General features: G+C 38.9%; 2 protein-coding genes across 2 annotated transcripts; one reads left to right on the top strand and one right to left on the bottom strand.

Moving 5' to 3' along the window:
- Positions 1 to 1,304: 1,304 nt before the first annotated feature.
- On the bottom strand, positions 1,305 to 3,385 carry LOC105232818 (PR domain zinc finger protein 13). Its single transcript, XM_049457675.1, has 3 exons — positions 2,710 to 3,385; positions 2,463 to 2,618; positions 1,305 to 2,405 (listed from the first exon to the last, which is right to left on the bottom strand). Exons 1-3 carry the CDS (start codon positions 3,383 to 3,385, stop codon positions 1,720 to 1,722), a joined length of 1,518 nt encoding a protein of 505 aa, XP_049313632.1. The 3' UTR covers positions 1,305 to 1,719.
- Positions 3,386 to 13,190: 9,805 nt separating this feature from the next.
- On the top strand, positions 13,191 to 14,201 carry LOC105232819 (endocuticle structural glycoprotein SgAbd-8). The gene is made up of 3 exons (XM_011214686.3): positions 13,191 to 13,303; positions 13,378 to 13,623; positions 13,686 to 14,201. Exons 1-3 carry the CDS (start codon positions 13,289 to 13,291, stop codon positions 14,055 to 14,057), a joined length of 633 nt encoding a protein of 210 aa, XP_011212988.2. The 5' UTR covers positions 13,191 to 13,288; the 3' UTR covers positions 14,058 to 14,201.
- Positions 14,202 to 16,191: the final 1,990 nt, after the last annotated feature.

Genomic DNA, 16,191 nt, shown 5'->3' with positions numbered 1-16,191 from the left:
AGAACGCAAGATGACAACGAAGATCCTACTCGTTGAACGGGCTGATAGCTCATCGGCTTTTAAGATTCCAGTGATTTCGCTTTGATCAGTCATGCAAAGAAGTTTGATAATGAATTAACTTGATGCTATTTATAGTGAGGACAGACACTACTTGACTTACATTGAGCGCACAGTTAGCTCACTTTCTATACAATAATTAAGAAGGAGGTGCTGGATATTAAGTTGAGTAACGAGCCAATGAATGGAATGATCAGCCAGATAGAAATGTTACATCTTCAGGGCTGGAAAGCAGATTATGCGTAGAACCAGTCTATTGTAGAGGCGTATCACTACAGCTGCCCCCTCAATCACCATCAGGTGCAACTATCTTTAGTGGTCAAGCAAACTCTCAGATTTCAGGAAAAAGGTACGAAAGTTTTTCAACAAGACCAAACGTAAAGGGAACTGGGAGGAATACAAATACAACCGAACCTCCCATAACAAGGAGATTAGGTCTGCAAAACAGAAAAGCTTTAGAAAGTGCTGTGAAAACGTCACCTCTATACGGAAACAGCTTAGCTGCACAAGGCCCTGGCCAGAGGCAAGACTAACACAGTATTAGCAATTAAAAGATGTGACGTGACATATACGACCAGTGCAGAAGAAAGAACTATGACACTTCTGCTTACGTATTTCCCGGAAAAAATCAGTCGGTTATTGAACGTAAGCCATCTCGCTTAGATTGGAGAGCCGCGATAGAACTTTTAATGTGGACTCGATTAGGTCGGTTGTGGCCTCGTTAGCGAAATTTAAATCTCATAGCGGGGATGGCATCTTTCCAGCACTTTTACAACACAGCCCCTCCTTGTTCGGCTGATGAGATATAACCTAGTGCTTGAAGAAGGAAATACTACCCACGCTCACTAGCAGATAATAGGATACGTCTCGGCATAAAAAGAGGCTGCCAGTAGAGTAGAGTGTTAGCCCCCTACTATAGAGCCTCGTTGTGTCGTAATTCGTAGACACTCTCAGTGGCATTGTACAAAGGGGGTTGACCTAGCAAAGTGATGGTGCAAGGGGGTTGAATTGATTATCAACCCCTCAAAAGCCACCGTCGTCCCTTCACGAGACGAAGGTCTCTGCCAGGCCTCCGAAATATCATCCTTGGAGGCTGAGAGTTAGATATGAATAATATGATCAAATACCTGGACTTCACGCTGGATTCAACTCCCCGGCAGGAGCTGCATGTGGACTTGATCAAAGCCAATCGACTTGAAGGGAAATCCTAGTGCTGCAACCTCATTATTACTTACGATTCAGTAGCCTGGTCCTCAAAAGCTTTGCAAACTTTGATAGCACTTAAACTCGAAGCTTCAACGGTTTGCCTGCATCTGCGCATCAGATGCAATGCGTACGTGCCCGACAGCAGTACTGGAAGGTGCTGGATCTCACACCGTCATACGTAGTAGTCAATCAAGCAGCTAAATACAATGCTTCAAATGACAGAAGAATGGTTTGGCAGAGAGAAGGTATGAAGAAGAAAGAAATGAAACTGGCTCTTATTCCAAGGGACACCATTACCAAAACAGAAAACATTACAACATATAAGTGAAAATTTGGAAATAATTTATCTTTATAAGAGTATAGTATTTTAATATTTCTTAAACAACATATTACTATTATCACATATTTTTTAAGCTTTCTAAGCCAACCCCAAGGGCAGTGCATTGAATTGCTATATCAGGAGCTGCCCCCATCGCCGGAGTGCCGCGATTCAATATGACGCTGGAGATCGCGTCTTCTTGCCAATGTTTTGTTGCACAACGTGCATTTGTACCCCTCAACTGGCGCATTGCTTACGTTGGATTGCAGATGTAAGCGAACGTGTTTATTCAAGTTACTTGGATCACCGAAGGGACGCAGACAGAATTTACACTTGAGTGGCTTGAAGCCCGTATGTGTGCGAATATGAATTTTTAGACCATACTTCCGAGAATATACTTTGCCGCAGTAGATGCAGAGATGACCCTGTTTCGAGGCGCCCATATTGCTAACGATCGCTTCGATTTGTGCAGCAGCATTTAGAGAATTTGTGGGACCCATGCTTACACTGCTACTCGGCTGTAGTAGGTGCATATGGGACAAAGTACCACCAACAGAGGCGATCGGTGGCAGGTACGACAGTGCTGAGCTGGGGCTCACAGCAGTGCTGGTGTGTGCGTGTGGGTTGCTAAAGGAGCTCGTCGATACGGCGGCGGTGAATGCAATGGATGGAGAGACGGGTTTAAAGGCAGACAAACGTTGTACTTGTGGTCGATGTTGTGGCTGGGGTTGCGCTGTGGTTGGCTGTGCCAGCGATGCGGGCTGTGGCGATGACGCCGGTGAAATGGACGAAGTGCTCGAAAGAGCGGCATTTGGCGAGTGCTGTAAGAGCGGTCTTTGGGTTGCACTTAGTGTCGTCGTGGTTGCGAATAACTGCCGATGATGTTGTGTATAGCTAGTTGCTTTCAGCGCATAGTGTAAGCGAATCCAGAGTATGTCCATGGAGTGGCGACCGCAGCCGAGAGCCAAATGAATCTTCAGCGGATTGGGTGTTTCGAAAGTTAGTTGACAGAGGTGACAAGTGTAGCGTTTATTGCCTTAAAGAGGTAAAGAACAAGTTTATGTTAGTCTTTTTGATATTTTTTAAATTTTGTTTTTCTAAAGAGAATATATTGCAGCAACACTAACCTTGAATATTTAGCGGCGTCAGAAATGGTATGGACATCAGCAGAGCAATCTCTTCGCCAAACCACGCCACGAGTTCCTCATCACGCGCTACATCGCGCACCGTACGCACATGCACCGCACCACCTGGTTGCAATTCGAAGAGCGCATTATAACTATGGATGTCTTCCGAGAGTTTTATGCGTCGCAAGAGTTCCGGACTCATGCGCAACACACCTTCAGAGAGCGTGCAATATGCCGTAACGGGCTGTTCACTGCTCGCCATGCTACTAGCGCTCATCAGCGCATATGTTGGTATGGTTTCGGATAAAGTATCCTTCGGCGTGAATTGCGACAAGAGCACACCGTTACAAGTGGCGCGTTGCTTGGTACGCTTGGCGGTAGTTGTGGTGGAGGTGCTGCTGGTGGCGCCAGTGGATATTGTGTATGTCGGTGACTGTCGATCATTCATTAGATGTTCGCTTGAAATAGGTACAATGGGAGGTAGTCCGCGGCTGGTGCTTGGCAGCAGGTGTTCGATGCGAAATATCATACTGGCACTGCGTTTGTTGGAGCGTTGTTGTTGCTGCTGCTGTTGAGAGTGCTCCAATGCTTGTTGTTGATGCTGTTGATGTGCTGCGCTGTTGTTGTTATCCAAATGTAGTTGATGTGCACTATTGCTCGATAACGCTGGCAACATTTTTCTCACGAATATTTTAGTTAAGAATATGTTTTCCGAAACGCGAAAATAAATGAAATCAAAAACTTCTAAACTTTATAAGAAATCCCAGTTGCACTATCGTGCATCCTGTTTGCGTTCTGATTTGATTCTGCGTTCCAATTGGGAATGTCCTTGGCTTTTATATCAATGCGTTGCCGTCGCGCTGCTAGCTGTTCATTTCGCCTGCCGACCACGTGTTCGACAACACATTTGCGCGACCCTTGGCAGCTTGCAGAATCACTAAATGCTCGGCAATTGCCATTTTCCTATGCGCCATAGCTATCATAGTTTTCTGCTTAGAATTACGGTATTAGGATGTTTCGTGTCCGCTCTGCGGCGCTCCGTTCTGCCGCGGCTAGCGCTCTGCGCGCATCACTTTAGTTCCGCAGTTGGTGACAAGTGCAAGAATTCCCAACATTAGATTGCTTGCTACGGCATGCCCTAACAGCCAACATCCGAATTCAAGTCCCACAACAACAACAAAATTCGCACAACCAAACAACACCAAACACTGACTGCCAACAGTCAGTCAAACGGTTTCATCCGCACCGAAACACGGTCCGGCGGTGGTTGTTTGGCAGCAAGCAGCAAGTGCAACATCATGTCGTGCCACGCGCTAAGCCATAGAGCAAGTGTTGCACGCCTCTACTCACGCGTTCACTATCTGCAACACACAATCATTTGTCGCTACTTATGTATGCATGTACCTTTGTTGTTGTTGTTGCTTGCCACTCTTGTTGTTCTTGCGCCACATACTTGGAAGGTTGAGCCTTTTTGGCTTTTCGCAATTGGCGTTATCCCGCCTGCTCCTCCCCTGCTTATCACTCTGCGAAGCGCTTTGTTTCGAGCGTAAAAAGGTTTTTAATTGAAATTAAACGATCGAGTGTCAATGTTATTGCAATGTTTTGCTTTCATTTCAACGTGTGTGTGTGTGTTTGTATGCATGGGTTTTGTTGTTTTCATAATATGTTTAGTTATGCTGTACAAATCGCATCCGCTGCACATACTTTCAAACATGAGTCTATAATACAACCCCTCCCCGCATACACAGTCGAGCTAATGCCTTAATTTTCGCATTTGTTTGCGGTTGAGTTTAGGGTTGGTCGTGATTTCCAGGAGCGGAGCTAAGATAACCTGTACCGGGAGTAAGTCACTTCACATGCATCTATTGAAAAGTTTCATATTTTTAGATAGAAGAGAATTCCTCTGGCTCTCAAATTGTTCACGAGAATTTTCGATTTTATATTCGGTTCCCTTTTACTTTCCTTATATCTTACAAGGAGAAGAATTTTGAGCAAGAGACTTTGACTAGAAACTGAGATCAAATTCATATTTCGTAGATTTTTGTAAAAACTAAATTCTTAATATCTTAGAATGCCCGAACTGTGGATTTACTTTAAAACTCGACAGTCACTTTACGATAGCCGAAAGCCTATGTACCGAAACAATTATACATCGATAAATAAATGTCTGAATAATACCCAAATCGCAAAACAACCAAATACATTTCGATAAATAGAAGTCTTAAAATAGATGATTTCTTCCAATCGAAATTGATTATGTGACTTTGTATTAATTTAGCTTTTCTTGAGAGGATGTGATGTACTAAAAAAAAATTAAGTTATTATGATGGAAGGATATTATGATTGAAGGAATATATATGTAAAAAAAGTTCGATATGTTGTGTAAGGCGCAATATTCTACTGCCTATGCCCGTCAGTGATATCGACCGCCCCTGTAGTGTAAACAAGCCTTGACTTCACTTTATTGCAAGCACGTTTTCGTAACACATCTAATAATGCACCGCCTCCTCTATCATTGTGTTGTTGCACGCACGAACTATCTACTAGTCTCGCAAAACTTTTCATGCAGCCGAAGTCAATCGTGCAGGCGCTCTTGCAACCACTGCGACCGCAATAGTCATAATTGCCAGTACCGTTTTGAAGGCCGCGCAACGACCATCAACCAAGCAGGGAGACAGCAACAAAAGCATTAGAATCATAATCATTCAAATCACTGTATCACCGATGGCTCGTGCCCTTTTCGTTGTCATTCAAGTTGTGTTGTTGCTGTGCGTAAATCTGCAAATCTCGAAAAACATGTGTTTCAGGTCACACCGCACGCGCCACTAGCTTTCCACAAATGCCTATCACTTCTGTGTGTGGCCCGCGCTCTGATATAGTACTCGTAATCATGCTTGTAGGGTTGGTATGTTGTAGATTGGGTTGGTTGTGATTGTTTTGGTGTTTGCTTGTTTTATAATATTTTTGTTGGGTTAAAAATTGTTTTAGCATTACGAGTGCATCTGGTTGGGTTTATTTAGGTTTTTAATTAAGTACTTAAGGGGTTTTGATGGTTTGCAGGTGGAAGATTGTGTGGTGCGCACCATTGGTGGCGCTGGTGAACGCATTTAAACTCAGTTTATCTATTTTCAATGAAAAACTTAATACTGATGATGCAGCTGCATGTTTTGAGGTAACCAGAAAGTGGTCAGTAGAAAGGGTGCTAATTTCCAATTTAGTACCATGGAAAGCCATTAAAAACCTATGATATTTGATTTGACAAAATCTATATTTATTTGGCAAAATCCTGGTTTTACTTTTTCTCATCTCAGTTATTCAAACTAATGATTTTTATTATATTTATGGAGGATATCATAGTTTTACAGGGAAAAGTCGGCAGCGTTACCAGCGTTAAAGTCTTGGTTTGGGAGACTCCATCAAAAAATAAAGTCGAGTATCTTCAAGTTCAGGGTTTTAGGTGTTTTAGACATAAAAATAGCATCTTTACATAAAACTTACTAAAATGACTACAACAATAATTTAAAAAATACTTTTTATATGGATGCTGCTACGAGTGTTCAATAAAAATTGTCGAGATTGCCGATTAAAATTTATAACCTGTTTATGTAAGAATGCACTTGCTATACTTAACGGAAAATGAAAAGAAGAGTGCGAAAATTTTGAGAAGCTTCCTGACAAGAATGACTTCGAAAACACAGCGACTCGCAGAAGGTTTAAAATCGGGTATTTACTGATGTCGTGGACTCGTAAACGCAAAGAAACTTCCATCTGAGAATCGTTGCACAACAGGAAAGAAATCGATTCGTTTCTGAAGTGGATGGTCGTTGTTATTGTCGAATCGCAGTGAGCCAGCGCAAATGGTTGGGAAGGTTTTGCGATGTATTTTGGGTAGGATTAGCTGGAAGTCATCTCGTTCTTTCTACGGGCCTGTATTGTCAACAATTGGACCGACTGAAGGAAGCAATAACATAGACTCGGCCAATAGGGAAGGAAGTCTGTTCTAATAGGACAACGCCAGGCAACACACATTGATAGCGATTGATTGGAAGGTTCTTATGCATCCGTCTTATAGTTCGAACATGGATTCATATAGTTACTACCTGTTCCTGTATATACTCGTAGCGCATGATTTTATTGGTAAAAAAATTGCCTCAAGAGAATCGTATGTAAATCAACGGCTCCAGTTTTTTGGATCAGTGAAACCAAACGCACCAGCCTTCAGAGTACCGGGTGCGAAAAATCGAGGAATGGAAAAACATGTTGGAAATTAATCAATACGTAATGCAAGTTATAAAAATATTAACGCGTAATGGGAGGCCCTCATCAGTTCATTCAGCTAGTTGGTTCGACGACTCTCTATCTGATTGAACACTAATGAGATGAATGTTCAAATATATAAACATATGTGCATTTATTAAACTACAGTAACAAGCAGGCGAACTGATGAAACTAAGTGCCACATGAGCAAAAAATAATTAAATTAATTTATCAGCAAACGATATCAGCAGAATAAAGTCGAAAAATCCACTTCGTATGCTAATCACTTTTCGTTGCCGAATCCAAAGCATTTGGTTGCGTTGTAGAATTGATCGCTATCAAGAAGCTGCTGCTTGACAAACATGTTGGCCAGCACAGTTGTTGCTTTTCACAAGCTGTTGCAGGCGCTGCGGGATGGACTACACCTACTCCATGCTAAACCCTCTGCATTTGCGCTTAACGCATATTGTGTTTGTCAGCGGTTGCTTTGAGGGTGTCACCGGGCTAATTTATCATTTTTCGCATCTAATAGTTTAGTAAACGGACACACACAAACACATATGCACAGGTCGTTCTTATGCATATATGTGTGTGGATATGAGCGCGCCAAGTGCATTTGCTGGCCTTTGTTTATTTAGCGACAACTTAATCTATTCGCAACCACAATCATAACCATAAATGTACACCCGTGCGCCGTTCACCCTCGACAAGCATCAGAATGCACCCTTCGCTATAGCCAACGAGCATTAGCCCACTCAGCGCTGCTTTTGGGCGGCGAAGCTAATACGTATCGAATTTGCTTTCATATTTAATGCGTGCAAATACACTTCATAATGGCCTTTTCATAAAATTTCAGCAAAATTCAAAAACTATACGAATGTAGAACAACAAAAACAATTCGTCTTTATAGCGTAACTCTGCTGTGGCAAGCGAAATATGACAGCTTGTGCGGCGGCGCAACGAGTGCGTGCAAAATTTTCGAAATGAATTTTCAGGACCAACAATTGTTGGTTTCTCGGCCGGTGATGTTGGTGCGTGGCAAGTGTACAAACACCGACTACATCATCCTGTTGAGGGTGTTTACTAGTTTTTGCCTTTCGTTTGGGATGACTTGTACACTGTTGATGTTGTTGTTCGGATGGTGCTGTTGGTGTTGGTGTTGCAAGGTACTTGCTGGGTGGTGCGTCAGATGCTTAGTGTGGTAAGTTAAGGGGTTGGATGTACGTCCACGTAAAGTGCGTAACAAAGTTTTGCAATGTCAGGGCAGCAGGACGCCAGTTGGACGAATTCCCGTGACGATTAGCAGTTTAAGATAGCGTTGACATCGTTTAGCACTGTTTCAAGCGGTGTAGAAAAAAATAGTCAAGTTGATGATGAATCAAAAACTTGTAAAAATTGTAATTTTTTGAAAGTGCTGACTTAGAAATGTTTGGCTGTATTAAAAGTTATAATTTGCTTCAGCCATATTGGTTATTCATTGTTGTAAAAAGAATGCAAACTATTTTATGCCGTATAAGGTAGATAAGAATCGGGAAGAATAAAAATTGAAGTTGAATACACGTCAAGCATGCTTGTTTCAACTCTTTTGATGTTATCGTAAATAACAGAGGTGACATTTTCGATGACTTCATGACCTTCACTGAATGATTCAAGTTACCCATTAACTTGTGTTCGTGATAAAGTATACTTCACAAAACCCTTCGGTAACATTTTCAACAATTCCGTAGTCGTGATTTTAATGGAAACACATAATTTTAAGCTGGTTCTATCTATTTTCCATGGTGAAAATTCCCTGACTAACATTACGCGCCGTAAACAAACAAAAGAAAAAATCTGGGAAAATATGTTTATACTCTTGCAACATGTTGCTACAGAGTATAATAATTTTGTTCACATAACGGTTGTTTGTATCACCTAAACCTAAGCTATGTATTGCTCGCCTGCAATACACTTATGCCAACAAATTGTCCAGTCATCATAGAACTTGAAAAAATCCTCCGTCGTGATCAGATCAGCGCCTTTTTCGATTCAGCTATTATATCCTCAATTGAGTCAAAACGGTGTCATCGGAGTAGTCATGTGAATTTGCTGAATAGCCAGAAGTTACACGGAGGTAAGTCAGGCGAATGCGGTGGTTGCGGCACAATATTAGTTGTGGCGAAATGATCTCGAATAATCAATGCAGTATGAGATGGTGCATTTTCGCACTGCTTTGTTAAATAAATTCAGACAGAGCCTCACAAAACAACGCATATCTCAATTACTAATCAATATTTAGACGTGAAGTTTAGCATAAATGTCACTAACACTACAAACTTTAAAAATTTACCGAAAAAACACGCGAAGTATAAATGAAAAATTTAATTAAAAAATCACCTTTCATTTTAATCACAGTAGTATATATAAATGATCAGGATGACGAGACGAGTTGAAATCCGGGTGATTGTTTGTCTGTCTGTCCGTACGTCCATCCAGCAAGCTGTAATTTGAGTAAAAATTGAGATATCTTGATAAAACTTGGTATGTGGGTTTCTTAGTATACAAAAAAATTACCAGTTCGTATGGGATTGGATCACTGTCACGTCCGCAAAACGCCATTAACCGAAAACTTATAAAGTGACATAACTAAGCACTAAATAAAGACATGAAACTCTAATTTGGCATAGGAAATGCCAGTAGTAAGCGACACCTGTAACGGTACTGTTAAAAATTACAAGAGGGGCAATAAATCAGTAACTAAATACACCAGAGATGGGAGCCGGAGTAAAAATTGAACGATCTGCGTGGCTTATTAATGCAAACAAATATCTCGGGATTCGACTGACCGATTTTGACTAAATTTCGTACGTGCTTATTTCCTCATCTTGGTACGTCACAGCACGATGATATTGCATCAATACTTCTTCTTTTAGCCTTCATATACCGAATAGAAAGGTTTTTGAACTTCCGGGTGTCTTTATATCGCATATATTGACTAATATGTGAGTTATCTAAAATAGCAAAACGTTTTCACTGAATATTACCCTCATCTTCGAACAATAGCGACCAGGTTGGATCAGCAATTTGGATCACTAGATGCTAGAGAGGTGTTATGTGAAAAATTCGTTCAATATTAAGTCCGTTCACAGCCAAAGTGAACTTATCGCCGATATGACAATAATTCGGTATATGAATTTATGAATACAAATTTCCTTCACCAAAACTAATTTTTTATCGGTATCATACTACTGATAATTCTTTTCGTACAAAATTGTTCTTCTAAAACTTACCGCTATTATATCTTTTTGTGAATTTCGAGATATCACAAAATAACGACGGTTCACAATTGAACTTAAATTACATATTTTCATAAAAAACTACTGGAACTAATTATTTACATTTTATATTCTGTATTATGTTAAATATTAATCCAATTCTTTAATTCACTATACACATCTAATGAAAATATAAGTATTTCTCAATGTCTTTAAAAAATATAATATTGTATTTGGTTTGAAAATATTTAATAACTATTTAATAAACCCACACCTTCAGAGGTAAGTCTACATTTTACGTATATAAAAATAAATAAAAAAACATTTAAGCTATCAACATTTTTTGTAACTACCACCATCATCGACTAGCTAATCTTAATATCTGCCCTGCGGTAAGCTGGGAAAACGCCAACTGTTTCCTTGTGATACAAGTAAGTAGGACAAGTTCGTCATGTCATCATTATTTCGACTCACTGAGCTTCTTTGCCGTTTTACGCACTACGCACTTACGCAAACACACCAACAAATGCGATTTCAAATTGCCCATCTAAATGTTGGATATGTACTTGCCGCTTTGGAACGCATGAAGAAAACTCGCAGCATGGAGTTGGGAAAGGACTTGGCGCCACACATTGACATGCTGGCAGAAAGTTAATAGATGTTCATTGGCTTAAAACGTGCATGTAAGGACTTGCAAGTCTAAGCTACAGGACGGCGAACAGGCGTAGAAATTACACTCATTGTGCATTAGCGATACTCATTGCATACCGTAGGCTGCAGAAGGGAGCGAGTTGTTGTTTTGTTGGTCGTATGGTGGTTATTCGGTAATACGCCATATCCAGAGGGGCACGTACGTGCTATGTTGAGCTTGCTGACAGTAGAAAGGTATATCATGCTGGGTTGCAGGTGCTGCTGATGTAGACTGATTGCCTTCTACATGTGTGCAGTGAAGACTTGCCAGCTTTTTATTTGTATTTAACTAACAGAAAAAAGCGATTTTTTTCCTAAAGGAGATCATTTTTAAAGTTTCTAGATTTAAAAAAAAAGTGGAAATTTGGTTTGATCCGTCTATTAAAGTAAATGTTATTAGAGACGAATTCAAATACCTTAGACTTTAGTTTCGAAATTTACTTTCAATTTAGTTTTAGAATACTTATACATTCCAGAGTCTCCGAAATTTCCTTCTGAACTTAATATATATGGCTCAATATGTAATTAGGTTGTTAGGTTACGTTATATACAAACAACAATTCACAAACCTGAAGAAAATTCGTGACTAGTTCAATAAGCGAAAGAAAAATAATATTGCAGTATAAAATTTCATCCTTTCAAATGCCAATTTTTAAACAAAAAAACAAGATGCTAAAAATATTAATTTTATAATTTAATTTTCAATTTCGGAACTAAATGAATTTTTGGAAATAAATTTTTAAAATATTTTTGCAATAGCCAGTGTTTGTTCACTTTTTTTATCTGGCAACACTAAAAATTAGCCAACTAAATGCGCTACTTTAAATGGTTTTAATTAAATTTGAGAGTTGCTAGTGCCGCAGTGGGTATTGTTGCTTTAAGCGATTAACTGAGACGAGTATTAGAAAAAATGGGGTGAGTTGATGTACCGTTGAAAGGGTAGGATCATTTGCATGGCTAGCTATTTATCAGCATTTTATCATTTGTTAGAATTAGTGACTGTCGATTTTTAATCGTAATGAATACATAATTCGCGCAATTTGTTGTCACGTGGTATGTGCTATAAAGGTTAAAGAGTATTTCTGAGGCTTACTCTCAATCTCTTTCAAATAAATAATTTTAAATAATTATATTTTACCTTAATCGAAATAAATAGAAATGTAGCAATTGATTTTGGTTTTTATTTTACCTTAAGAGACATCCTTGATGAATTTTCCAGATTTCCACAGTGAAGGTAGACGCGCAGTCAAACAGCAATCAAAGACACAAGCGCGTGCATCTATTTTTTGTGCGAATTTGAAGCTCTATTTTCAAGGCAGACAAATTAATGTAATCACTTAATGCATTTGAAGCGCATCGTAATATCGGTCGGTTTCATATCGTTCACGCATGCTCACTTTGATGATCGTAAATGCGGCGTGCTAGAAGAGTGTCGAAGAGTATGCTTTGATAATCATTATATTACTTCATCTGTATGCTTGTATTTGTATTCTGATTCATTTATATATACATATATTTCATCATAATCTGTTAAACAACCATAATACACTGAGAGAAATATTTATTTAATATGCTTGCTCGGTTTTCACATAAAGTTTTAAATAGAATTAAGATTTTTCGCGAACCATTAATCGGAGCACCGATTTCTTGCCGAAATAGAAAAATTTCGAAGTGACTAAAAAGGAGGAGAAAGGATGTTACCAAAAGATCTCACAATGGAACGGTGTTCTCAACTGTCCAAATGGATCCGTTTTTATAAGGACGTTTTGTCATATCCTAACAAAAGCTCCTGCTTTCATCAACTATAACGTTCTAAACTGAAGCATAAAAGATGTTTAGAGACTCGGCTATACTTATAATGACGAATTGTGGAGGTCAATTTCTTTCATTTTTTATGTTATGCGCTTTGAGAGGGGTTTCAAGCTATGAACAAGCTCCTAATCATAACCGAAAGACTTAGGATACTTAACTTTATGCAAACTCATCAAAGAAGACTATGCAAAATATAACTAACTTCATGAGATGACCAATAAAGCAGCTTTGCCACCAAAAGCTAAAACATCACTGATTTCGAACCGTTTAGAAGTCTTTTGACAATCTTGATCAAAGCACAATTTTTTCAGTGTTAATGTCTTTATCAGTTTCCGAACTTCTTCGTCTGCTTTACTAGCCTCCAGCTGACCTTTGGTGCGTGAGGATCAATCAATCGGTGTAATTCATCTAAAGCATAAAAGTGTGGCTGGGATGTCTTAGTTTATAAAATCAAATCCTCAGTAGTTGCTCAAGTCAGTGCAATTTCGGTAGTTGGCAGCGGTGCGACTTTTCAAATTCTTTTTTCAGCAAAATAGATAAACAGAGCGAGGAGCTCTTCAATAAGTATGCCAAGCGTGCAGGTGTGTTTGTTGTAAAAAATAGTGATACTTTTGGTGTTATAGTAATAGTATATTTTCTTAAATCTGCGTTATAGTTGACACTTGTGATTTGTTGCTTTTTCGGGAGCGCTTTGGCGGTACCACGCGGTTATCCAAAAGGTGGACCACCGGCACCGCCACCAAGACCACCAGCACCACCTAGTGGAGGCTATTCGTATCCGCCGCCGAGCGGTGGTGGTGGTTCTTTTGGTGGCGGCGGCGGTGGTGGTGCACCCGGTGCAGGTTCTGAAATACCAATCATCAAATTGGAGTCCAAAGTTAACATCGATGGTTCATATCAAGTAAACGCAGCTAATTGAAAGCCAAAAAGAATTGTGAATTCATTTTCAAATTATAATTGTAGTACGAATATGAAACGGGTAACGGCATTAATGCACAGGAGTCCGGTTATGTGAAAAACGCCGATGATCCTTGTAATGCAGTTTTAACTGCGGAGGGCTCCTTCTCCTACACGAGCCCAGAGGGCCAATCATTCCTTGTCACATATACAGCCGATGAGAATGGGTTTCAGCCGCAAGGCGATCATTTGCCCACACCACCACCGATACCGCCAGAGATACAAGATGCATTGGATAAGATTGCTGCTGGTGGCGGACATCCTGGTGATGGTGGCGATGGCGGTAGCGGTTGTCCTAACGGTGGTGGCGGTGGCTGTCCTTCTAGCTGCAATGGAGGTGGTGCCCCACCTGCTCCAAATCCTGGATATCTTTATTAGGATTTCAATTTTATTCATATAAATAAATAAGTAGTTAACAGTTATTATACGTCCATAAGGTGATGATTACATGAAATTTTAGTATTCCTTCGTTTGATTAATTTTTTTAGTAACGATAATAAAAACATAATGATGTAAATTAAAAGTAAAAAACTTTAAATTAAATGTTGAGTTAAAAAAAAACAAGTTTTTCTTTATAAGACGTAGTTTTCATGGAGATCCGAAGAAGAGAAATCCGTCTTCGGTTTACTGCTATGTATTCAGTTATTATTATTATTAATATTGTTCAGATATATTCAGTTTTTCTGAAAAAACAGGCAACGGTTTGCTTGTAAATGCTTCGTGTGCGAACACCTTGTTTTGGATTAGGCTCATTATGAAACATCCACATAGTCCAGTAATGTTTACTTTCGGGCTCATACGTATAAAGTCACGATTCATCACCTGTTATCTTGTCATAGAAGCGTTTCGAAGCACCGTTACCGTACTCTTTTAACATATCTCCGAACAATCGACACGAGCTTTTGTTTTTTGTGTGCCATTAATGTGTGTAGCTGTTTAATCTCACGATAGGTCAAACGAAGATCGTGCAATCTTTGCATCAATAGTTTCTGGAACAACAGCAGATTTTGATTAACCTTCAAAAATTTTAATTGTTCGAAAATGTTAGGGATTAATTTCCATTTTTTGGTCGAAATGAATATTTGAAGTTTCTATAAATACACAAATAGCGAACGTATGTATGTCAAAACATCGAAACATATAAAATAAAAAATGTCGAACTTTACGATACGGTTGTGAATGTCCAGATTGTAACACTATGGTCGCAAATTCCGAAATATAAAAGACAACATTCTCGTATGTACGTAGGCTGCTTGCAATTATGTATATTCGTGTTTTCCAACGATATTTAGATTTAAGTATGCAGAAATGACTAGTTTTTTTTATCCGACCAACGACGATCAACTCAACACCACAACAGGATTTCATAAATTTCTGCTTCCGAAATTTTTGGACCTATTGTCATTTTGAAGATATTTGATTATATTTTGCAGGATATACAACTTCGGTTGTATTGAGCTATAATACCTTTCTTCCTTACAAGAACTTTCATCGGACAGTTTGTAAGGTAGCTATAGTGACTCGATCAATTTTTTTGAAGATTGCACCGTTGGCAATAGCCCATGTAAAATTTCTCGAAGATATCTCATCAAACGAATAAGTTTTCCATACAATCACTCGATTTCGATCTTTCACTTTTTTGGGCAGTTCAGCCATTCTGACAAATGAGCAACTTGGTTAGAAACGGAGGAATGCAAAATTTCAAAACGATATTTTAAAAACTGAGGGACTAGTTGGTATTATGGCACAGACGGGCGGTCAGGAGGACATGGCTAAATCGACTCAGGACCTCACTTTGAACATTTATATATGTATATATTCTGACGTTTTCTTTTTGGTATTGTAAATATCGCTTCGGGGTATAAAAACGTTAACTGGCTTTTTTCATAAGCCAATATATGTAGACTCTCTCACTTGCTTTTCACACGCTTTCAACGCCAAAAGGTTAATAGATTTGTTTGTGAATAGACTCTCGGTCAAGTAAAATAATTAATTGATTTTCTAACATTGCCACAATAAGAGTAGTTGCGTTTCAACAATCAATTTACGCAATAACTACGCCATAAGTCAGTCGTTGATAAATGAATTTCTGTACAAATTTGTTCAATATTCGATTTGGCCATAACTTAGCAAATGTAATGAAAACAAACAAATAAAAACAATAAATTTTAACTTAAGTAAATACCAACATTTACTTTTACAAATATAAATAAATAGTAAAAAAAATGTCTATCAATAAGCGAACACATCAGGGTGGTTCTTTTTACTGTTGAAAAAATGCAACAATTTCAAGAGTTTACGATGTGGAAGTATGATGAGATCGTAAATTAATGGGCAATTATTTAGTCGCATCAATAAACGTATGTATTTAATAAAAGATTTTCAAATCTGAAACATCCGTTTTGACTTTGTTTGATGAGATTTTGTTCATTGACCTTGTAAAATATTAAATAACCATGTAATTTATATTATAGATTATTTTAGAATAATAACTTATTTGAGATAAGTTTTA

This window comes from Bactrocera dorsalis, chromosome 5, assembly GCF_023373825.1.
Source record: "Bactrocera dorsalis isolate Fly_Bdor chromosome 5, ASM2337382v1, whole genome shotgun sequence".
NCBI classification, from domain to species: Eukaryota; Metazoa; Arthropoda; class Insecta; order Diptera; family Tephritidae; genus Bactrocera; species Bactrocera dorsalis.
The sequence above is the reverse complement of the archived record's forward strand: the minus strand, read 5'-3'. Positions and strand labels throughout refer to the sequence as shown.